The sequence below is a fragment of the Petromyzon marinus genome, chromosome 43, assembly GCF_048934315.1.
Source record: "Petromyzon marinus isolate PM22_M1 ecotype Great Lakes invasive population chromosome 43, UKy_Petmar_22M1.pri1.0, whole genome shotgun sequence".
Lineage (NCBI taxonomy): Eukaryota > Metazoa > Chordata > Hyperoartia > Petromyzontiformes > Petromyzontidae > Petromyzon > Petromyzon marinus.
The window spans coordinates 4,752,964-4,777,933 of record NC_133709.1 but is presented as its reverse complement, the minus strand read 5'-3'; the positions used below and the strand labels follow the sequence as shown (position 1 = coordinate 4,777,933).

The following is a 24,970-nucleotide window of genomic DNA, read 5'->3' as shown; positions in this document are numbered from 1 at the left end:
ATAAAAAAATAATCCGAAGCCTTGGCCTCGTCTACATTCTTTTCCCAACAGTCTGGCAGCTTCTCTGAGAAAGGTCATCCACAAGCGTAAGGCCGACCTGCAAACACTCCACAAGTGAAAAACCAGGCTTGCCATGAGCCAGATGGCACCTTATGGCCGACCACGTGGAGATTGCCTGGCACCCCCTCTACTGGTCAATGCCAGTGCCCACCACAAACTTGGAAGTTGCCGCGACAGCATCCTCAAAATCCTGTCGACGAGTGGTACACGCATTATCTTCTCTACTTTACAACTGCTGGCATTCGATCACTTACTGTGAACATTCCATTCACTACTCTTTGGTTCTATTCGGTAAAGTCACGTAGGTAAAAAATAAAACAACAAAAATCACGACGTTTTGGCCACAACACAAGCGGCCTTCATCAGGTGAAGGGACCAGACTGTCTCGAAGACTGCGCTGGAGTGAAATTTTTTTTTTTACCTACGTGACTTTACCGAATAGAACCAAAGAGTATGGATCCTTGCAGTCACGAAAGCTTCAAATCTAGAATTCCATTCACTGCCCACAACTGTTAAAGTGCAATACAAAATAGCACAGTGGTTTGATATTAACAAAAGCATTGAGTCGGCATCCCGTTATCTATATTTTCACTGCTCTCTGGATTTTCAAAATCACAGCAGGCCCTAAAATATATATCGGTGTGGGGAAATCTCCCCTGGTTCCTTATTAGCGGCAGTACTTAATAGCTCATGGGATTGTTGTCTTTAACCCTGTGCATGCTGCGCATTTTACATTAAGAACAGATACAGAAACTCAACTGTTGTCTGTAAGGTTGGGCACGCTAGGATCAACGAGCAAAAAAACCCAGGTCAGGTACAACAGGTTTATTAAACAATGGGAGATATCTGTTCGGATGGGGGGGACAATTGGAAATTATAGAGGAATGTGTACCGAGGATCGCTATTGAATCGGGTCAACGATCAAAATTGTTAAATGGGGTGGAAACAAGGGGGTTGGCAGTGCTCTTGGAAAACTGAACTTGGTAAGGAAAAGCAACGTGCCAAAATCATATAGGTTTTTAATCAATGTATATTAGCTGCCATCACATGGATCAGAAACAGACATCAAATAAAGTGGAAAAAAACGTATTAGTGTGCAAAGAAGCATGGCGAGGAACACACATGGATTAAACACATTGAAGAGGCATACTGTTAATGAGTGGCGTTTGGCAGGAGACGTCACTGGTGAGATGATGGCCAATGGTCGAGAATGACCACGGAGTGGAAGTCAAGGGAGAAAACGCATTTAAGAGGACGCCTACTGCAGAGGTGGAGTGATGAAGTCGGCTCCTGTGCAGGTGATAGGTGAATTTTTACAACGTAAGAGATGGCTTTGGAAGGCCTTTATCCAACAGTGGATTGATCATGGCTGGTAATGATCGAATGTGACAAAAAAAACTAGCCGTGTATGTAGGTGCAGTTTGAACATTAGCGCGTGCCAGTCGGTGCATGTTACTAAATAGCACTTGATTCGATTATCTAATTGCATTTCTTTGTAATCGATAAATACATTTTGAAACCAATTATGGATATAGCAATAATAGCTCAACAACTCTCATCGACACCAAACAGGGTTAGAATTAAGGCCCGACTTATAATCCTGGCTCTAATCCTGACAGTGAAGCCACTCAAGACGATTAATAAGATGGTTTGTGAATAAAAAGCCACCGTTTATTTTCATGGCACAATGTTCTTGCTCGCTTGAGGGAACGATGAAGAAATAATGTTTTTATTCACGTGGATGTGCACCGGTGTTATTACTCATGTGCTTTAATTAAATCAAAATCGTACACTGAGCTTGATTTATGCGTGCAAACGATGTCAAAAGAGTGGACGGACGGACGGACGGATGGACGGCTCGGGGCGCTGTGCTCCCATCTCTCCACGACTCGACCCGCGGGGGAAAACCAACCGCTTCGCTGCGAAGGCCAGTTCCGCAGAACGGACCTTCCAGCCTTAAATTCCCTCCTTTCCGCAAAAACGCCCCGCGGGGGCTGCAGCGATCGGAAATGAAAATGTTCGGAGCGCAGCCTCTGGCGAGTGGCGGCAAAAATTAAAAGTGCGCACGCGTGGACGTGTGAATGATCCGTCTCGTCAGCGTCGTGAGAAAAGCATCTCGATCAACGACCTCGGGGGGGGGGGGGGGGGGGGGGGGGGTTTGGGCCCGCCGGGCAGTTCCCCCTCAAGGCCGGCCCTGCGGGGACATCCGCAGCGCCAGCTCGGCAAAGTGAGCCAACTCGGGGCGTGCGCTCTGCCGCCGCACCAGCTCCAGCACCCGCGCCTGCGCACACGCGCACGGACACACGCGCACGTGGACACACGCGCACGTGGACACACGCGCACGGACACACGCGCACGGACACACACGCACGTGGACACACGCGCACGTGGACACGCGCACACGGACACACGCGCACGGACACACGCGCACATGGACGCACGTGCACACGCAGCATGCCCGTCACCGTGGCTGTCGCTGGCCGGGGATAGAAATTGTGCGCGTGAGCATCGTGTATAATTCGTGTAAATGATGCGCAAATTGTACACTGCCGCTGTTCCTGCTGCACGCAGAGTTATAGGACGAATAAAAGTGCACACGAGACAAATGGGGATCAAAAAGTAAAAGATCCCTCAATGAAATCGTGACCCATGAATCGTGGTTATATAGCAAATTGCTGGAGGGAGCGGTGGGGGGAGGGGGTCGACAGGGGGGGCAAACATGACTAAAACATTCCTGCATCTCCAATTAGGACGGTTGGCTACATAAGGTGCGAAAGAAGTTCAACACGCATGCATACATACATATTTGTCCAACAAATGCACGTTCGTGGATCTAAGCAGCAAACTGCCTGCCCCCCCCCCCCCCACCTTCCGTTCGTGCCCAAACTCACCAGGGCACGCGAGTCAGCTTGGCCGTGCTTCTGCGCCAGCCCCCACAGGCTGACGGCGAGCTGGTTGAGCTTGTTGTTGCGCAGGTCGGCCTGCAGCAGCAGCGTATCCAGCAGCGCCAGCGCGAGCACGCTCTGCCGCTTGTATTGCTGCAGCGCACAAGACAAAGATCCCCCGTGTAGCCTCAACAGACTTTTTGGGGCAAGTGCTGTTAGCGGGCACCTATGAAGGCCGGCACGGCACACCAGGAGGTGGGGTGTGCAGCACCACGCCCGACCTCCTTTGTCTCCCCAGTGGCGACGTTTAAACACGGCACCAGGCGCTCAAGGGGAGGCCCAGGACCGGTTCAGATAATAGTCACTGGTGTTGGCCGTGAGCGGGAATCAAACCCGGGTCGCCGGGTTCATAGCGCAGCGCGCTAACCGCTACACTGCCCCGCACACACGCATGTGCACATGTATGAACACAATTACATTGATCACTGAACTCTGGCTCTGCTAGTGGTTCGCGGTTCAAGCCCCTCGCTCACCCTGGTTAATGCGGCGCATGTATGAATCGTATAAATACGCACTCAGTCTGCTTCGCAGTGGGCGTGAAAAGATTGTGAAATACCGAAAAAATAGCAGGCCATGTGTGCCGACACTGTGGTCCAAATTTGAAAAATTACTCTATTGGAAAAAACAAAGAAAAGTTACCCCCAACTGCGAATCTTAGCAAGCAGTTCCCTCCTGAAAAAACAAACTATAAACCAATAAACTTTTTATTTTACCAGGTAATGCCAACTGAGCTATATAACTCTTTTTTTAGAAGCGACCTGGCAACAAAAATGAGAGCTCAATGAAGTGGCTTATCATGTGGAAATGTATAGCAGCTGAATATTCTAAACGCATGTTTCTAAAGGTGGAAGGAAAAACCGGAGGACCCGGAGAAAATCCACGGTGAAAACATGCAAACTCCAAATATACAGGCGTCGAGGGTCGGGATTGAACCCAAGACATTCTATATACCAGGCGAGGTAGTTAACATCTCGCCACCGTGGCACCCAGTCTTCCTGGGTAAATGTTGAGGGGGGAAAAAAAATAAAACATCCCACTCGCCTCCTGCTTGCCCAGCAGTTTCAGCTGGTCCAACACCTGCCCCAGGATCGTCTCGCAGAGCCGGTCCACCTCCCCCAGGAACTTGGGGTCGCTCCCATAGAGGCTGTCATTCGAATCCACTGCCATTGCGAACACAGGGAATGCAATAACATCACCCGAGGTGGCCAGGAGTATGGAGGTGGAGCGTGCGTGCGTGGGCGTACGTGCGTGTAAACATTCGCACGGGGGAGACAAAAGGTACGGCCGGGTGTGGTAACCAGCCACGTCACCCTATCGTGCTGGCCTTTGTAGGTGCTCGCTAACAGCACTTGTCCCAACAGTCTATGCAGGCTATACGAGGGATCTTTGTTTTTTTATGTGCCAGACACAGGCTTGGGAGATGGGCAGATGTGAGATGTGTGGACCTGGAGCTGACGACGAGTATCAGTCCTAGGGCATGTAATTACGCATTGATTCGCCGATTTAAATCAATTCATATGCTCACAGTAAACAAAATCAAATTGATCCTTCCATCGCAAACACTTATGATGACAACCGATCAAATCGCTGGGGGTAAATAAATCGCTGTGGGAATAAATCGCTGCGCACCTACCAGCGGTGTCAATGCTGGTGTTTGAGAAGGGGGATAATGAAAGACGCTGAAGTGGTTCCATCAACAGTGGCAGGCAGAGAAGTCACACTGACAACAACGAACAGGGTGGGTGGGGGCTAAAACACAGAGAGCTAGCACAGAGTACGTATCTGCGGGCCAGTCACTCTGGTCAATTACAACCATTACACGTGGGCCTGTCTCGTGACCTCCTGCCAGCGGAGCCTCCACCGCTGTACATGACCCCTCCTCAACGTGCCACCTAGCCTGGCGAGGGGCAGGCAGGTGTTGTTGTGTGGGTGCTGGCAGGCACCCTTGCTGATGGAGTACAGGTATGTCTCCTGGCTGGCGGCGGCCAGCAGGTGCATGACAGAGAGGTAGGCACGTGCGCGCCCATCGCTGCCCTCCTCCCAGGTGTAGTCCTGCAGCACGTTGAGCAGCCCCCGAACCAGGTACAGTACGCTGTGCTCGGGGTGATCCTGCAGAGCACGCGCACGCACAGGCAAAGACGGCGCGTGTACCCTTGTACACTGTTGGGGCAAGTGCTGTTGGCGAGCACCTATTAAGGCCGGAATGGTGCACAAAGGGGTGATGTGGTCAGCAACACGATAAAGGAAAAGGCTAGCTGAAGATGCAAGGACCACGCCTCCTCTGCCCCTAAACTCAAAATGTTAACAAGTAAACTTTGCCAGCCGTTATGATCCAAGATAAATTAACACGCATGTCCGCGTTTATCTTCCTGATGCAATGTATGCACAACACAACAGGTACTGGAGAAGGAGCCAGGCCCGGTTCAGTTTTCACTCGACAGTGATGTTGACTGTGATCGGCAAGCAAACTCCCTTCACCGCGTTTGGAGAGCATTTGTAGAGCGGTGCGCTAACCGCTCCACCACTGGTCCCCACAAAACAAAGATCCCCCGAATAGCCTTAACAGACTGTTGGGGCGAGTGCCGTTAGTGAGCACCTATGAAGGCCGGAACGGCACACGAGGGGGGGTGGGTGGCCAGCACCACGCCGGGCCGCCGTTGTCTCCCCTGTGGCGATGTTTACACACCGTACCAGGTACTCAATTGAGGCTGAGTCGACCTAGGGGAGGCCCATGACCGGTTTAGATAACCGTCGCCAGTGTTGGCTGTGAGCGGGAATCGAACTCGAGTCCCCACTCACACACGCACACCCAGGAAGATGCAGAGCGAGAGTGACGGCCGCAGTCACTCACGGGCACGACGAGAAGCGTGGACAGGAAGGAGGAGAGGAACTCAAGCAGCATGGGCTCCGTGGGGCGTGCCTTCCCGTCCACCATCACCGAGCGCGGCACCTCCACCAGCAGCGCGATCGCCGCCTTGAAAAACCCGTCCGCTGCACGCGCACGTACGCGTGCCAACACACGCATGCACGCACGTGCAAACACATGCACAAAGCGCACGCGTGAACATGTAAACACGCGCACACACGTGTGAGCCCCCCGCAGACCAACGCGCGCACGTGCATCATTTGTGAAGCTCTAACGGATGTAAATTTAACAAAAATAAACAAAACGACATGAGACAACTGCGATTGGGGAGGCCAATCGGGGAAGGGGTGAGGAGGCAGGGCGGCAGAGCAAGGTGAAAGAAGTTCAACATTAATATGTGCACAAAGGGGCGCTGGTGCCCACCTTGCGAGAGGCACTGATTGGCGAGCGCCACCTGTCCCGACAGCAGGTAGAGGATGAGCTGCGCGAACACGCTGGTTAGCGACGGGATCGTGATGAAGCAGTAGGCGGCGCATGCCTGCACACCCACAGCACCAGCAGCAACAGCATCAGAACGTCGCACTTCAGTCTCTTCTTTGAAGACAAAGGTCCCATTGAGGCATGGGGCTTCGGGCTGACCAACTTTTCTTCCTCAATACCCTTCTAGTATGCGCCCTCTTCTCGAGTCGCCATATCCTTCCATCTGCCTCGACTGCTTCTTCTGTCCAATGCAATCTCCATAGTCCTTCGATTTACACCTTTTGTTTATTTTCAGCTCATGATGCTCAATGCATGTATATTATTATTATTATCATGTTAGGGCCCGCGGCCGGCACGAAAAGCCAAACCCGCTAACAGATGCCCTGGGAGAGTTCATTACTCGACCACAGACGCGGTTCAGCCGGCCCCGTTCCGGCCAATCGCATCGAGGTTCTGCACGGGCCGTTAGAATACGCGGCTCGTCGCGGCCCCGTCCCGTTTAAACCGTCCTCGCCGACCGCAAACCGAGGCCGGGATTCTGGAAAACATTGCGCTCGTGATGGCGGCCGGTTCCAACTTCCTCTCTGCCACCGTGGGACGTGACCAGGCAGTTCTGGGGTCAGAGGCACCGAGCCGCTTCCCCAGAGAAGCTGGGGTTTGACTCTGGGTTTCAGCTGCCCGCGATTAAACTGGGTTGTCAAGTGTGGTGAGTTTATGGATATTTAATTCATTTCACACCGTGCTAATCGAAGGTGTTGATGGTCTCAGTCTGGTCATCAATGAATGCACACAAAAAAACACTAAATTGGGTTAAATTTCATCTCTCACAATGAAAAAAATGTATGTTTTGACTGTTATACGATGAATTTTTGCGTGTGTAAAAAGGCACAAAGGAAAGTGAACCCCCTAGTAATGTAATTCTGTGATATCGCCTTCCACAGGCTGCTCTCTCACACAGGGCAATGCACTGTACTTTGAAAGTTACAAAGGACATGTCGCCTCGTTACATGAGGATCATGGCGCAAGTTGACAAAAATTGGTAAAAAAGAAACATTTTTAATACCATGCCGCGTTTCTGTCGGGCTTTCCTCCACTCGGCGAGAGGAGGTGTTTCATGTTGATCGCTCGGAACGACCGCCGACCAACGAACGAAACTTGAGATAGGAAAACAAAGTAGGGATGGAACCATAAATCTGGATTTACCCCGAAGGGGCGAGGAGGGATGATTAAGACAACCCGGGACTGGAGGGGCACGTTGTTTAGTTTGCGGAGGCTTTAACCCTGTGATGGATAGGGGAACGGTTCAGTGCGGGGGACCCTCACCCGCACGAACGCCGCCGTTTTGCGCGTGTGGTTTCCCCGCACCAGACGGCACGTCTCCATGGCCAGGCGGTTCACACTCTGCCGAGACAACGGACAGCGGCTGGGAGACTCGGCGTGGCCACAGGGCCCGGCACAATCATACACGCACGCGCATACAACAACCAAGTGTTGTGGCGATGTGACCACGGCGCTTGTGCCAGGCCACGCACATACATATACACGCACACACACACACACACATCATTATACGCGTATGCATACACTCACATACGCATGTGTAAATACACATCCAAAGAGACACAACACACACGTACTCGCACACCCAGCCAACACGCGGACACATACACCCTCAAACCCTTACACGTACACACACAGGAGCATAGGCGTGTGGAGAGAAAGGCTGAAACGCAGAGACTCGCGCACAACGCTGACGGGCTAGTACAAGCTGGTGACACGGACCCACTGACGCAGGTTAGTGACACCGACGGGCTTGCGAGGTGAGCAGGGGTGGCTGGGTCCTCACATGCATGAGCGCGACGAGCACTGGCTCCAGGTTGGTGAAGGTGGCACGTGCCTCCACGTAGAAGCTCAGCTGCTGCTCAAAGTCCCGGCCAAATGAGATCTATATAACAACAAACAGCAAGAGGCGATTGTGTGGCTCAAATGTCTAAGCAATGAGTTGGTTCCACCGGGAACTTCTGAGTCTCAGACACCCATGACTGAGTCAGGTTCTCGAGTAAAGAAACTTGATGGTCTCAGCCCAGTCACCAATGACAACATAACAGACCATCACACACAATTTAAGTTTTAAATTTATTACGGCTAAATTCCAGTTCTGAGAATAAACCGTATTGTTTGCAGTGCGTGTAAGAAAGGGCGTTCCGAAAGAGCCAATAAAAAAGGTAACTTGAACGGATCTCAGTGGTAGTTGGGATATCTGCTCCTGCGAGCCGTTCCACAATGCACGTTCGTCAAGACTTCCTAACATGCGTCATATGACATGACACGACTAAAATGACGCTTAAGAAATTTTAATAAAATTGCCCTTTTTAATTGCCAGTGATTGAGCACTGCGTGCGCGACATCACGCAAGGAATGGCTCGGCTATCCTCGATAAGCGAACGAGCAAAGAACAGCACGGTCGACCGTAGGAGCGAGTGGGTGTGGTGCCAACCATGCGGATGAAGCCGCAAGTGAACGCCGAGATGACTCTCCTCTCATCGTCCAGGGAGAGCGCGCTGCAACGAGAGACCGGAGACCACCTCGTCATGTGCGGAGGAGTGCCGGCGTCGGTCAGCCCAAGCCACCACAACCACCACGGCCGTCGCGAACACGGGAAAACGGCGATCGCAGGCGGTGTTTCAGAAGTTGCTCAACTGTTTGTCCTCATCCTCCCGCTCGCGTTAATTCTGGATGATGCCGAACGATCCCACGACAACCGAAGAGTGGCGGTAGAAGAGACCAGCAACTAATAACCACCTGTTGACAACGACGACGTTTGCTGACGGCGATGACGTTCACGAGTAACCACGCTACCCTGGACAGTGCCCTCGGCTCCAAATGGGAGCAGGCTTCGGTGGTGAAGAGGTGCCAATGACAATGGCACGACGAGGAGGTAGGTGTGGGGTGCTTACTTGACGGAGTCGTGCATGGTCTTGCACACGCTCATCAAGGCATTCACGATCACGGGGTCCCGCGTCTCCTCCCGCTGATGCCTGTGCATTGCCGAAGCATCACATCACACCGCAACGCAAGCCCGGTTACGTCCGACACTGCCGTGGGCTTGAGTAGACTGAACGAGGGGTGAATGGACACAGGGAGGGGTGAGTAGGCCTTGAAGCTACTCACTTGATAAAGGCCTCCGTTACCATCTTGCACACCTCCACCTTGACAAGCTCCTTTTGGAACATGTCCAGAAATGGCAGAAACTTGTCCTGGGGATGAAGCAGGGACGCAGTCAGAAAAGGAATCTTTGCTACTAACCATTGTAAGGCAGCTCCCGTTTCCTTGCCAACAGCTCGGTGAGATGCCGAAGAAGACTCTAAGAAAACTAAAAGCTCTAATATTGTATACATCAGTACACCAGAGTCAGTCGATCAGCAGCAGGTCATGTGTGGTTGGTAGGGTAAAGTGTGGGTACTCCCACCTCTTCCACGATGTCTTGGCCAAAATGGAAGAGCACGCCAAAATACTCTCTAGACCAGGGGTGGGGAATGTCTGGCCCGTGGGACATATAAGGCTCGCGAAATCATTTGTCAGTTCCAGCCATCACATTAGGGGTGAGTTAATTAAATGTTTGACCAAATATAACAGGCTCATCTTTAAGCTGATACTTTTGTATGGCCCGCAAATGATGTTATTAATGTCCAAATGGGCCTTGGCAGACAAAACGTTCCTCACCCCAGCTCTAGACGATCTCTAGTGCTCGCTCGAGTGGAGGCCCTCCTGCCAGCAGTGGCGTGAGCAAATAATTGCAGGCCTCCGCCTTTACCTTTAAGGTACACAATTTGGCCAACGTTCAAGAAGAGTCCCTCTCCGTTTCACCGACCTGGGCGGCTGATGCCACTTGGAGGACGCCGCGCACTCACTCACCATGGCGAACAGCGTGGAGAAGTCCTGGAAATATTTCAAGACCCTGGACACGATGGACTGCAACTGCACCATGAGACACGCCGAGTTAACCCTCATGCAGTCTTCAATCGAATCAGTTTCAATTCCTCAATACAATAAAACGAAGGATGTAGCCGGGTGTCCAAATCCGACCGCCGCGTTGAAAAAAATAACAGAGGCATAGGCAGAGAAAACGATGATGGTTTTTCAGACTGCAGTTGAATAGGGGTAGGGGAGTCAAAAGCACATGTGGCTGGGGGAAGGGAGTTACAGACCATGGGCGCAACATAGGAGAATAGGTGACCAGTGGAAGACCTCATCACCGGTCAGTGGAGACGTCTCCGCCGGCCGGTGATGACGACTCCACCGGCCTGCAGAGACGTCACCGCCGGTCGGCGGAGAAGTCACCACCGGCCAGTAGTGATCGGCGGCTGATGAAATCTTTTTGTTGTCCGATTATTATTTGCGGGGTGTGCGGGGTGTGCGGGGGGTGCGCGCCTGCATGCATTACCTGTGGGTAAGCCTCCTCAAACGCGCGGTCAGGAGTCATGTGCTTGATAATGTCGGCCAAAACGGTGTTAACTTCGCGTTGCTGAGGAACAAAGACAAAGATCGAACTTGATTTGGTGCTTTAGTGACTGCAGGAATTACTCTTTGGTTTTTTCGGTAAAGTCACGTGGAAATAATAAAAAATTTAAATATATAATAGCATACGACGTTTCGATTGCAACACAAGCAATCATCATCAGGTACAGAATTAACACAGACACATCAGGGGACACAGAGAGAGGCGTGACTTTGCCGAAAAAACCAAAGAGTAAAGACAAAGATCCTCCGTAAACTTGTACAGACTGCTGGTGCGAGTGATGTTGGCGGGCATCTATGAAGGCCAGCATGGCACATGAGAGGGGTGTGTGTCCAGTACCACGCCTGGTGATGTTAACACATCGCACCAGGTGCTCGTTTAAGGCCGAGTCGACAAACGGGAGGCACAGAACTGGTTCGGATATTCTTCACCAATCTTGGCCGTGAGCGGGAATGGAACCCAGGTCACTGGGTTCACAGCGCAGCGCGCTAAACCACTGCGTGACCGCTCCACCAGCAAAACACGCACACATGCAGCCCGGTGAACTGCGAGCCACCACGGTGACACGTGCGGTGGTGTGCGTGGAGAGGAAACGCACCGTGAAGTGACGGCAGGTGTATTCCATCCACGCCTCGGCGCAACCGATGTAATCCTGCGAGCGCATCGTGGTGAGGGAGAGTAGGGGGTGAGGGGGGGGGTGGTGGCAGGTGGGGGAGGGGGGGGTTTGGGGCAGCACAGGTCGACAATGTGGATCGCAGAATTTCATAGACCACGACGGCATTTCGAATTGGATTTCACGGCAGACGTTGCCATTCAACTTGTATAATTACAGCAATGTCAATACATTTCCACACCACAAGCCACTTTGTTGAGTGATCTTTTGAGGCCAGGACGCTTCTGAAAAAAAGCTATATAGCTCAGTGGGCCTTACCTGGTAAAATAAAACGTTTTTTTTACGTGAAAGTGAATAATGTTGTAAATGGGTATATAATGCTACGGCCCCTTCACGATTATGAGCTGTCACTGATTGGGGACAATTCCATTCAAGATCGATTCCTTCATTAACCATGTGGTGAATGCAGCGCCCCTAGTGGCTGCAGGCGTCACATGAACCCAATGTTGTTCGTGGGCTCATCTGGCGCATGCCCTCAAATCACTCCTTCCCAAGTATTACATCGTCATGATTCACTCGCGCATTAAAGTCACGTAATAAGGTTAATATTTAGAGCCAACACTAGGGACAAGAGGTCATAGAAGGCAGCTCATAGATGGCTACAATCAATGGGGGTGTAGGTCACCATCATTCCTCACTCATGCTATATTTTTTTATAACCTGATCAGGCCCACTGAGCTATATAACTTGTTTTCAGAAGCGACCTGGCAGTAAATGGCAGCACAACAAAGTGGCTTATCTCGTCGATATTTATAGCAGCCAAATACTCCGGGAGGAAAACTCCAAACATGACTCAAGTGTCAACCCAAAAACACATCAGAGACCTCAACAGCACAACGGCTGAAATCTGTGCAACGATAACACACCCTGTTAAATCATCATTATCACGTTGCAAATTTCCTCAACACACGAGCATGTCAGTGCCACGTTAGCGTCGAACCTGGGGGCTGCGCAGCTTCGTGATGACTTTCCACGCCTCGTTGAGCACGTGCAGGCGGTCCGACTCGGGGGGGTCGGCTGACGCCAGGCTTCGCCCCAGCGACCGGAACAAAAGATGCTGCCAGCAACCCAACACGAGAAGCAAGGGAACACGCATAACCCCCTCCACCCACCACCCCCTTACCCTCCCGCCCCACTCCCTCCCCCAACCCGTTCCTCTCGCTATTTTGCGGATCCGAGCCAGGACCAAAAGCTATACGCTGGCCTAAAATCTTAATCTGGCTCAGGGCCCAGCAGGGCCGCGAGAGAGGGGATTAATCGACCCCCGTTCATTTTTGCGTGACGTCAGCGGCAAGCGCTCGCGTTCTGGAGCTTGCTGGACCGCGCTGTGCCGGCTCGGAACGGCTCCGGCACGGGTCGGTTGCACAGTGGAAAAGGGCTCTGCGTGGGAAGCCATAACGCAATCAAATCCTGACCGCGCTGCCTCAGTGTTGTCAAGCAAGCTTCCAAACAGCACTCAAAACTGCTTTCGTCCGCTTGCTTATCTATCATTTCGATCCCGGTCCACCGTCAATAACTGCCCTCGGTATACATATTGCAGTTGTGTCCCTGCGACGGATGTCTCCAATTGCTTAGCACTCGAGGGGGATATTTCCTGGGGTAAAGTGTGGGTACTCATACCTCATTCAATAGGTCTGGCGAGGGTAGGGGTGGAGGTTAAACATTTTCCTCTCTCTTTAGGAGCTCTCTGGTACTCCCTCTAGAGGAAGCCTTTCTGCCAGCAGTGGCGTGGGCAAGCAATTGCAGGGCTGCGCCTTTTTCTGTTACGGACCGAGAGATGGTGCCGATGATGATGACGACGATGACGAATCTATTCAGGGGTACATAAAGTATATTGTCACAATTCTGTGTCTGTGTGCACCTCCCATTGGCACAGTTGGCCACGTACGATGCGAAATAAATTAAACGTACATACGTACATAAACATGTGCAGATTGGACGGTGGCGGTGGGGTGGATTCAGTGGGGTTGGGGGAATCAGGGGAGGGGAGGGTGCGGTGTGGCACCTTAGGGAAGCCAGAATCGTCACATTCCTTGATCATGGGGATGAGGGCGGTCGTGCGAGCGGCGATGAACTCTGCTCGGAACGCCGACATGATGGAGTTGAGCAGCAGCCCACTGCTCGCAACAAGAGGGGGATTGTGGGAACGGGAAAAGGAAGGAGGGGCGTGCAAAATGAACGCCGCACTTAAGCTTCCGGTACAGTTCACGCAGCAGGACACTTACTTAGCTCACGATCAATAAGTGCAATGCAATATCAACGGGCAACGATCAATCAGAGCAATCGGGGGGGGGGGCAGGGGGGGGGGAGGTGTCATGACCTGTTTCCAACTTTTCTGCATCTCTCCATCATCTCCACGAGCACAGCCTGAGGGCGATAAATAGAACAACACCCCGTCAACCAAACAAGTCGCACCCCCTGCCCAATGGTGACCCAGCATGACCCTGGCGGTGTGACCCAAGGTAGAGGTCGGCCCACTGACCTCTGGCGCTCGGTAGGCCAGGCACTGCAGCACCCAGTCGACAGCAGGTGAGTACAGGGTGAGGTACATGGGCATGTCCAGGCCCTGCGTGGCCAGGAGGTTCTGTACGCTGTTACTTTGCAGCTGTAAAGAGACAGGGGTGCGACAGGAAGTGTACGCGCACATGTGTTTGTGAGCGCGTGGTTGCGTGTGCATGGGGGTGCATGTGCACACGCGTGTGTGTACGTGTATGCATATGTGCGTGTGAGCGTGTATGTATGTACGTGAGCATGCGAGGGTGTGTGTGTGTATGAACGTGCGTGTATGAGTGTGTGAGTGCATGAGCGTGCAAGTGTGTAGAGCACATGTATGTAGGTGCGAGCGAGCGTGTGAGCATGCCAGTAAGAGTGTACGGAAGAAAACAGGGCCTGGGCATTAGCTCACATGCTTCAACGTAATTTTGTCTTCAAAAATTTTCCTCACATAATGTGATCCCACTAGCAGTCTCATTTTTATGAGACACACAATCAAATTATTGGTTCTTTCGGGAAAGTCAAGTAGAAGGGAAATAAGAAAAGAACCAAGAATATGAATCCCTGCAGTCACGAAAGCTTTAAATCCAAACACACAATCACTTTAGAACTCTTGTAGAGCAGTGCAACCCCATGTTAATTTATGGCCTGCAGAATCGGACTGAACAGAACTACTTTTGAGATACCGGCAAATGACCTCTGACGTACACAGTGGGGGGCAATATATTAATCACATGACCAGAATTGTAATAATCGGGAGCAGGAATTGAACCAAATTAAGTGCAATATCAAATTCAAAACAACCTATTTCATTTGGGCTATCACTTGTGACAGGGCCGAGACCATCAACTTACTTCACTTGAGAACCCATTCAATAACGAGCAGCTGCCCGCATTGGATCCCAGGACATCAGCGGCATCACCTCAGCACTTTTTACCAAAGCCCATGACCCCACAACTCTCCACCCAGTGGCAGCCGCCAGCTCGCAGATGCCACGGCCGCTCACACCCTCGCACCTGCTTGAAGGTGAGCAGGAAGTCGAAGAAGTTGCAAGTGAGCAGCTCACGTAGGTGCGGCGCCCCCTCCACGCCCACCTGCGCCACAGCACGGGCCGCCACAACGCAGCGGCACAGTAACAAGCACCACAGCGGTTCTAAGCGATTCGTCGGCTTGCAGTAACAAAGGTCATCGTGTGAAGTGTCGAGGAAGCAGGTTTGCGACGATGCGTCGATTGAAATTTGATTCTCACGCTGATGCGTGCATTAGAATCGTGAACGTCAGCATCAACTATTTAAGAATCGTCCAAATGACACGCAAAGTGATTTCTAATTTTAAGCTTAGGCTAATGGAGCGGGGAAAAAAAAATAATACAAACGAGATGGGGAAAAAAGCAAGGGAATACAAATGGGGTGTTAACACGTGGAATAAAAAAAATTCGATTCCTAAAAGGAATCGCGGTCACTAATCGTGACAATTGATCGAATCACAGGGAGGGTAAATGATTACGAGTCTAATAGAACCCCTCTGCTGCCACCTCCGTCTATGGCTCTGATGTCACTGTCTCAGTGCTCCCGAGGTGGGGGGGAGCTGCGGGGGGTGGGGGGTACAGGAGTGCAGGTGCAGGCCGAGTGGCTCACCCGGCAAATGTACGCGCGTGCAAACATGGCGACGAGAGGGTCGCCCACGCCGCGCAGCATGGCCGCCAGCCGTGGGAGCACCTCCTCGAAACCACTGCACGCACGGCATGAACGCACGGGATACGGTGTGAACACAACGCAGATTACGTCAGCACGGGGAGCATGACGTGAACGCACAAGGCACAACGTGAACGCCAGCAGTGACGCGAGCGCGTGGAAGCGTACGACGAAAACACACGTGATACGACGTGAACGCAGAGACGGCGTGGACACAGAAGGCGTGACGTGAACGCATGGGGTATTGCGTAAACACGCAGGATGCCAGTAACATGTGGGACACCGGAATGTAAGTATTTACGTTGAACTTCTTTTGTACCGTACGTAGCCAACCATGCCAATCGGAGGTGCGGCGAAGGACAGCAAACTAAACACAAAAGCAGTTCTAAAGAAGTGAGTCCGGAAACTCACGTGGTGTACGTCGCAAGGCACAGCAACTCGATTACAGGGGACAACGCAGCACGAAGTTAAGACAACCAAACGCCTTTGGCCACCCCGAGTACACGTAAACACGTGGCGCAGGGCGTGCGCCCGCAGCCCTGCATCGCGCAGCCACGCGGCCGATTACCTCGCTTTGACGAAGCGGCTGCACCTCAGTATGGCCGCCTCCACGTAGCTGCGGTACGGTCAGGTGTCAGGGATCGCGGTCGACAATGTAGACGCGTGTGTGGTTGCGTTACGCGTGCGTTGGCCGTCGGCGACAATGACTCGGGCAAGGTGCAGGGAGAGAAAGGCGGATTTTCTGTGCGCCGCATCTCGCCGTTAAGGATACAGCCGCGGCACCAGCTCGCGGATGGAGGCGATCTTGTAGAACCAGTTGAGGCAGGTCTCACGTGCGGAGTCCGGGACCAACTCCGGGCGTATGGAGTCTACCCGACGCCACAGCACACGCGAGGCAAGACCGCACGGTTCACTCCAGTCACTCGATCACCGGCGGCCAGTTGCCTCTTTATGTTAACTATCTCGCCCCGTATACAGGAGGTCGTGGGTTCGATCCTGACCCTGACACCTGCTGTATATTTGGAGTCTGCATGTCTCTCTTCCCGTGGTGCGCGTGGATTGTTTTCCGCGTCCTCCAGTTTTTCCCTCGACATGCATTTCGAGTAATTGGCTGCTATACATTTCCACAGGATAAGCCACTTCGTTGGGATATCATGTGTAACCAGGTCGCTTCTGAAAAAGAGCTACATAGCTCAGTGGACCTTACCTGGTAAACTGAAACATAGACCAATAGTTTAGTATTTGATCACTCCTCTATCGCTACTACTATGGTTACGTTGATTCCTCGTGCCATGGTGAGGACTCGGCCTACCAGACTGTTTCCGTATCGTCCATACTATGTTCAACCAGCACACTGCAGGTCACGACACTTCTCCTTCGGCTTCTTCCCTCGCACAGCTCCACCCTGGTAATTCCCTGCCATCATCAAACTTTCCCCAAGTTCTCGTAACCCTTCTTCATTTCAAGAAATAGCTCAACTCGCATCTATTACAACGTCAGCAGCCCTGTTTCTTGCTGGCAGCTTGATGTGTTGAAGTCCTTTGGGGCCTGTGCTCTGAAACCGTGAGATATAAAAATCGTAAACGACCACTCCGCCGGCTCTCACGTGGACCGATGCCGCACGATAAGACACGATTTGAAAATGACGAGGACCGACGGAGCTAGCTCGTCTCACCTGGAGAGAGGGCAGGGGCACCTGGCGGTCGACCCTCGTTGCACATGGCCCAAATGCGGTCGTGCACCAGGCGGCCTGCGACCAGACACACGCGCGCGCGTACAAAAAAAGCACCATGGAATACGTATTTTAAGCAGCAGTGTCGGACACAGAGATGCCCTGTATTCGTGAGCGACGATTGGGACGCTTTCCACACACGCCGTGCGTGCGTCTTCTATTGGCTCGTATAGGACGGCAAGTTTTCCCCGTAGCAATGCTGCATGTATGTTGAGCTTCTTTCGCACCGTACGTAGCCAACCACCCCTAATCGGAGGTGCGGGGGAAGAATGAATGCTGCGCATTCTTCCAGCCTGCAGTCCGCCACGGGTTAACAACGACCAGACCTAGCGTCAAGTGTAATTGTAATTGTGTCATTTTTAATCAATTGCAATCACAATGTAATTGCTGCTGCTGTAATAGTAATTGACCACAGGTCTGATGACACCCACAGCTTACAAGAGGCATGATGGAGCAAGCTGAAGCTAAAGATGACTATACTGCCAGCAGGTGAGTTTGCTGTCTTTAGACTCAGTGAGACTCTCTTGGATCAATTACATTATCATTTTATTTCCTTATTCTGTGGATTATAAGATGCAATTTTCCCTCCTGTACTCTAAATCAAAAGCTGGCGGTGCATCTTATAGCCCAGTAGGTGTGTGCGAGTGAGCAGATTTGTACAACGCTATTGACACTATGCACACGTTTTTTGGGTGGGCTCGACTTTCCAAAGCATTTCGATTTAAAGCTTTCGTGACTGCAAGGATTCATCTTCTTTGGTTCTTTCGGTAAAGTCACGTAAAGCATCTTATAATCCGGAGAATACGGTAAAAAAAAGTGGGAGCACTCCCACACACACACACTCGTGGTACTTTTGAGACTAGACGGGGACCCTCGATGTCGCAACGAGGGCGAGGACGGGGCTCACCGAAGGTGTCGAGGATGTCCGTGATGAGGACGAACTTGCTGGGGTAGAAGCTGATGACGCTGGTGTCGGAGAGGAGTTTGGAGCACTGGGACAGGGTGAGTTTGGGGGCGGAAAGAGACAAGAGTCGGGTTTAAACAGGAATGTGTTTTCTATTCACAATTCTTCCAGAACCGCCTCATTTGTCTATCTGGTCCACCAGCACCTCCAAATATTCTATCCTTGCCTCATCCATTGCCGAGGGAAAAACATCGTACGTAAACTTGTACATGTGTGTTAATGCCTCTTTCTTCCGGATGTTTATCAACTAACCACTTTTCAAGTATTTCTATCATCATCGCCTTCTCACCTGGATGACGATCTTGAGGGCCTTGACCTTCTGGTCAGTGGCCCAGGCCTCGCGAAGGGCCTGGCCCTGCTCCTCCACGCGGCCCACGTATTCCTGCGTGCTCAGGTTCAGCATCTCCCTCTGTGACCCCTGCGCTCCGCCAAAACATCGACACCGGCGTCATCATAAGCGTCGTCATCATCGTCGTCAGCACCATCACTGCCGTCATCAGCCATGGGGCCGTGATGACGAGCAAAACTGAAAAGCGAACAAAAAGTCCGAAATGGATCCGGAGGTGGGGTAAGGGAACGAGTTGGGCCAGTGGGAGGGCTAGTGCTAGAAGTAATGGATAGTACTCGTGGCTGATTGGAAAGTTGGTGTCAGTGTTAATGGATAATACTAGTTGCTGGTTGCTAGGTGTTTAGTGCTATGGTCAGTGGGAGGGAAAGTACTAGTAGCTGATTGGCTAATCAGAATATGAATATGTATTTATACTAGGGGAATCCAATAACCTATAAAGGTCTTTTTCACATGTTCAGTAGTTGTGGAGTGGTTCGATGGTTATGGTTAAGAGTCGGGATATTACTAGTGATTGATTGAGGTAGGGTAAAAGTTTGGGATCTTACAAGTGGCTGGTTGGCTAGTCAGGCATGATTAGGGGTAGTGCCACTATCTGGTTGGCCAGGATACTCTGTCCTCGGTTTGCCCCTCTCCATTGACGCACGTATATATGCCTTGCCGTTGTTTTGAAGCCAGTGTTTACGGTGCCACAGTGAGTCCTCACCTCCTCTAGGTCATCGAGCTCCTCCAGGCGGCTCCTCACCTTCTCGGGAACAGCAGCTCCCGCACCATGCCTCCCTAGGGGCGCGAGTATGCAACAGCATTTGCACACACGCACAAAGCATCACACACACACACAAACATCACACACGGACCAGAATCTCACATACACACAAATCGGCAGCTCACACGCGTACAGGCTTTACACAAACACAAGAATCGGGATGTGGGTGCACGACACATAATTTTCGGCAGAGCTACTTAAGACTCTTCCTGGAGTCGCCTTAAACGACTAACCGATGCAATCAAAACTAACCTGAATCCTTGTCTGCTCCCATGGAAAGCCTCTGTGAAGACACAACATTAGCACACACATAACTACTAGGTATATGTCAATACGTAGATGCATCAATTAAAACCAGTTTCCTATGTTTACTGTTCATGAGTTTAATCGCGGAATCCTTCACGCCAGGGTGACTCAAAGCGCTTTAAATGTGATAAAACATAGCTAAAGCATCGGTTAAAGAATGTTAAAATAGCTTAAACGACGCAGATGCAAGTTCTATTCAAATATAACCAAGTGGTGGTGCAGTGGTTAGCACACTTTACTATTTAGCCCAGCTATCTAAACCAAATCCCTGTCCAGGGTTAACATCAGTGGCGAGCAGTGTCTGAAGCAGACCTGGGTCCCCCTTTACCATACTGCACTGACCAGAGTGGTGAGGTATAGTCAAACAAGCCCCACAATCAACACAGCATGGGGAGGCCTTCATCCAGCAGTGGATTGACAAAAGGGCAATACACTGCTTGATGAAATGTGCAAATTATACAAAACAAAAGAGAAATAAAACAATTTTAAAAAGAGACTAAAATCACAACCCTGAACGTTACAATTGCGTGTGTGACAATGAAATAACGCTCCCACGTTTCCCCATTTATCCTCGTCCCAGTCCCTCTAAACCTGTCTCTCTCACCCCTTCTCCTGTCTCCTTCCCTCTCCTCCCTGTTTCCCCTGGGTGAGTTGATGGGGCAAGGGATGTGTACCAGGGAGAGCTTCTCGACTGTGGTGTAGCGTGCCAGGATCTCAGGCCGCTTCTGGGCCCAGCTCTGGAAGTCGCTCCCCAAGCCCGTGCTGGCACCGCGCTTCCTCTGCTCCCCGTCCTGCCAGCGCTCAGCGGGGTGGCAACACAGATACAGCACGGCACAGCATTGGACATGAAGGGTTGTGATGTTGTCTAGCAAAGTTACCTTCTGAGAAATAATTAATTTAGTCAACTGATTGTGTCTTCATGATAGCCTTGCGCCATAAGGAAAGCATGAATACCAAATGTAAAATATATTAAAACTAAATATTCCGGGTTGTTTCGTGCAGTCATTCATAGGTGGATACCCAGATTCCAAAACCCAGAATCTCAGTGGAGCTAGCTCAATGCTCTAAGACTGTATCAGCGCCTGGGCAACCCGGCCACCTCCAAGTCAAACCCTACCCAAGCTAAAACGCCAGAGTCAATGATGACAAAATGCAACGAAAGTTCATATGGCCCATAATTGAACGTGTGGTGATGGAGCAGTTGCACATCGCTTAGAATTATTCACTATGAACCCAGCCACCTGAGTTAAATTCCCATCAACAGCTTTACATATCAGTGGCAATTATCTGGAACAGTCCTGACCAGTGTGGAAAAGTATGGTCAAACACCGCCCCCCACTTTTTAACACGTAGGCTTTCGCGACCAATACCATCCACACTATAGGTTTGTTTGGGTTAGATTGCATAAATATAAATGTCGTTAAACCCGCCACCACCCGACACAGCCAATTAGTAAGGTTTATCACGTAAACAGAACATTCCAATTCGTTACTAGTACAGCACACCGGTGTGTTGGAGAGCAAATCCACAACATTTGCATAACTGAGACAACATGGGAGAGGGCCTTATTTCAGCGGTTTATGGCTACTGGGCCACAATGCGATTGAATATCCATCAAGGGTTTTGTTGCCTAACAAACTTGCACCATGTTCTACAGCTATCGGCTTGGATCTCACCCTGTTGGGGTCCCCCACTGCCCCCAAAGGCTCAGCGGACGCCATGGCAATCTGTGTGAGGGGGTCGCTGCCCTCCAGGGCGGACATCAGCGGGTCCAGCAGCACAGCAGCCCCGGCGGGCGCCGCTGACGATGGAGTGGACGCCGACGTGGAGAGCGAAGACGTGCTGCCCTTGCGTGCCCCAGCCTTTGCCGCTCTGCCCTTTGACTCGGTCACCTGACCCAAGGGGAGGACAGCAGGGGAACAAGAGTCAATTGACTTGGTAAACTGGACTTTGGTCTTTAAAATTACTGTGACCCCTTAGTTTCCAGCAAATACATTTAACGCTGATTTTGACGTGACAGTATCAACACTCCGATAAAGCACGGTTGGCTTCGTAAGGTGCCAAAAAAATTTAACCTACATACAACACTTGAAAGATGTGGCAAAAAACAAACAGTTTTTGCATTTGTGCTTTCCAGGCTGCCCAACATGAGTTTCATTGTGTTCACTAGAGTGATCCGAGCGGTGATTGAAATGATTTTCAACTCTTTTTAACTAAAGGTCGAAAGATTGAATGCATTTGCTGTCTGTAACAGAGGGGCACGAAAAACCATTCCCTTGCATGTGTGCACGCGGTAAAAACAGGTACAGCAGGAGCCAGGGCTAAAGAGAGGGCCAACCGTGACCCTCGTGCCCAGACCCGGGAGAGGCCTGGGTGCTCTGGGTCAGGCCTGGGTGCTCTGGGTCAGGCCTGGGTGCTCTGGGTCAGGAGCCACGTGGGGCCTCACCGTGATGGGCTTGAGCGGGTGGTACTCGCCAGGCTCCACGGGCAGCGCCTCCAGCCCTGCGCGCTCACGCTCCCGCGCGTAGTCACGGTTTCGTGCGTGCCTGCAGGTCACGGAGGTCGCGAGGTCACAGAGATACGAGGTCACGTAAAGGCCATAGCTGCTGTTGCTGCTGCGGCACCACAACTGTTAATGCATGCAGCACCGGTTTCAGGAAATTGGGTCTTTCACGGGCGCGCTCCGTGAATGACAGGGCAAAGCGAACATTCAACGTCGTAAAGAACACAGCAACTGCAAAACCCCCGTTCCATCCCTGTTACACATCCTTTAACTCAACCCCCAAACCTGACCCCACCATTTGCAAGGCCAGCGCTGAACACAGAAGGCGCGTGCTCCATCACGGTACAACGTTGCATAAAACCACCCCAAGCGGATTCCAACCAGTTTCTCATTTATTACAAATGGCACGTCGATAGAAGGGACGACGGCTTACGGTGCGCGAACAGTGAAGGAGTGGCAGCCGAGGAATGTAATCAGTCCCGAGGCACTCGACGACCAAAGAGGAGATGGAGCCGATGCATATGTTGAGCGTCTTTGGCACCGTACGTAGCCAACCGTGTTAATCGGGAGGACGGATTACGGGTGGATCATTGCACCGCAGAATCGTGACAGATGGCGACGGGCGTGGGAGGGGAGGGGGGAGGGGAGGGGAAGGCCTTCATCCAGCAGTGGATTGACCACGGCCGACGACGACGACGATGATAACGCTGAAATCAGGAGCAGCACTTCGAGGTCTGTCGTGCAACGCGTGGGCGACTGTTTCCGTCCCTCGCACTTCAGCCGAAGTTGAGCCAAGGCCGGGCTCCTCGCGAGTTTAAAACGTCGCGTCTCTCGTCAGGACGCGTCATCGCAATATTGTTACAAGACGCGCTCTTTCTTCCCACAACCCCGCGCGTATTAATTTAAAGCAAATTGCCGCGGGTGCGCCTTACAATGCGGCAAAGGCGTTGTTGTTGTTGCGGATCGCGAGCGGTGAGCGCGCGTGACCGGGTTTGTTTTAAACTTTATTGACAACACCGCCGCTCAGGCTTTGCGAGGAAGGGGTAAGGGATTGCGCCTTAACCTTAACTACGACAAAAAAGGTTTATCTCATTCGTTTTCTAGATACTCGTAAATAATAATAACAACAGCAGCGGTATAATGATGATGATGATGCGAGAGAGAAACCGGGGTGGGTGGTGGTGGTGGTGGTTACACGCGGCCCCTTTAAAACGTCAGCGTCGCTTACGGCTCCACCCGGCGCGCGGGGTGGAAGAGAGAGAAGGGAGGGAGGGAACCCCCTCTGAATTTATTCTCAACGTATTTTTTTAAACGTTCTCCTTCGTCAGCGTTCGTTCGTGACAAAAGTTGCCAACGGTCTTACAAAAAGAAGCGGAAGAAGCGAGAGAGGGCGCCGCCCCCCCCCCCCAAACTCACCACTGCACGGCGGCCATGACTGCTGTCCGCGCTCGCGGTCACGTGAGCGGCGCGGTCACGTGATGCCCCCCCCCCACCGCGCGCAGCCACCGCCCTCCCCTCCCGTTGGGGCCCAGTGACGTCAGAGCAGGTGGCGCCAAAATTTGAATTCCCGTGCAACGCGTTACGGGGGGTTGTGTGTGTGTGCGTGTGTGCGTATGTATGCGCGTGTGTGCGTGTGGGGAGCGGTAGTGTAGCGGTTAGCGCGCTGCGCTTTGAATCTGGCGACCCGGGTTTGATTCCAGCTCACGGCCAGCACCGGTGACGATTATCTGAACCGGTCCTGGGCCTCCCCTAGGTCGACTCAGCCTCAAATGAGTACCTGGCGTAAAAACATTGCAATTGGGGAGACAAAGGCGGCCGGGCGTGGTGCTGGCTACCCCCTCGTGTGTCGTGCCGGCCTTCATAGGTGTTCATGAACAGCACTTGTCCCAACAGCCTGTTACGGGGGATCCTTCTCTTTGTTTAACTTCTTTCCCACCATACGTCGCCAACCGTGCTCATCGAAGGTGTGGGGGGAGGACAACAAACTCAGCACAAAAAGCAGTTCGAAAGAAGTTAGTTTTCAATCCAGATTTAAAAGTGCATAAGCTCCAGTAGCTTCCTAATACCGGAAGGAAGAGCGTTCCAGACGGCCACAGAAGTGTATCTGAAAGCCTGCAATGCGGTGACCGTCTTTGTTCAATGGCCAGTTCAGTTCAGTTTATTTTGGTATAGCCCTGTGAACCATTCGGCTCTTGAATCGGGTGCAACCACAACAAACAAAAAAAACAAAAACACGAACAAGAAAAACATCTTAAAGACAAAAGCCGCCGCTGCTGCGAGGATGACCGGCATTCGCGTGATCGTTTATGATCCTTGACAAGATCGACAAGGTATTGTGGTTCATTTGTGACAAGCACTTTTTGCGTAATGGGTGCGACCTTATAGGTCTTGGTGGGGGGTAATTACCTCTAGATGTTGTCATTTCAGACGATTTACCTCTAGATTTAGATTATTTAAAACGGTCTCACAAATTACATTAAGCATAACACCTCTTCATATTGAGGTTCGAGGGGAATTTTCGAATACGCCTGGCGCCCGAGCGCGGGACGGCTTACACAATCGAAGCAATGGCGCAGGGCCGGTTATAGATAAGACTTGTCATAGCTCCAGATCAATAAGGGAG

At 51.7% G+C, this 24,970-nt stretch overlaps 1 protein-coding gene across 1 annotated transcript; it reads right to left on the bottom strand.

The window, feature by feature from the left end:
* Nucleotides 1–870: 870 nt before the first annotated feature.
* VPS35L (VPS35 endosomal protein sorting factor like) lies at nt 871–23,856 on the bottom strand. The gene is made up of 31 exons (XM_032970137.2): nt 23,764–23,856; nt 22,291–22,390; nt 21,521–21,736; nt 20,519–20,635; nt 19,791–19,821; nt 19,479–19,552; nt 18,716–18,844; nt 18,370–18,454; nt 17,406–17,480; nt 16,503–16,599; nt 16,299–16,346; nt 15,674–15,767; nt 15,053–15,130; nt 14,026–14,148; nt 13,864–13,910; nt 13,549–13,660; nt 12,484–12,600; nt 11,469–11,522; nt 10,796–10,876; nt 10,267–10,329; nt 9,523–9,608; nt 9,309–9,389; nt 8,849–8,912; nt 8,198–8,296; nt 7,675–7,752; nt 6,295–6,409; nt 5,857–5,996; nt 4,949–5,114; nt 4,047–4,165; nt 2,952–3,098; nt 871–2,341 (listed from the first exon to the last, which is right to left on the bottom strand). The coding sequence occupies exons 1-31, from the start codon at nt 23,778–23,780 to the stop codon at nt 2,243–2,245; spliced, it is 2,952 nt and encodes a 983-aa protein (XP_032826028.1). The 5' UTR covers nt 23,781–23,856; the 3' UTR covers nt 871–2,242.
* Between the last annotated feature and the right edge of the window lie 1,114 nt (nt 23,857–24,970).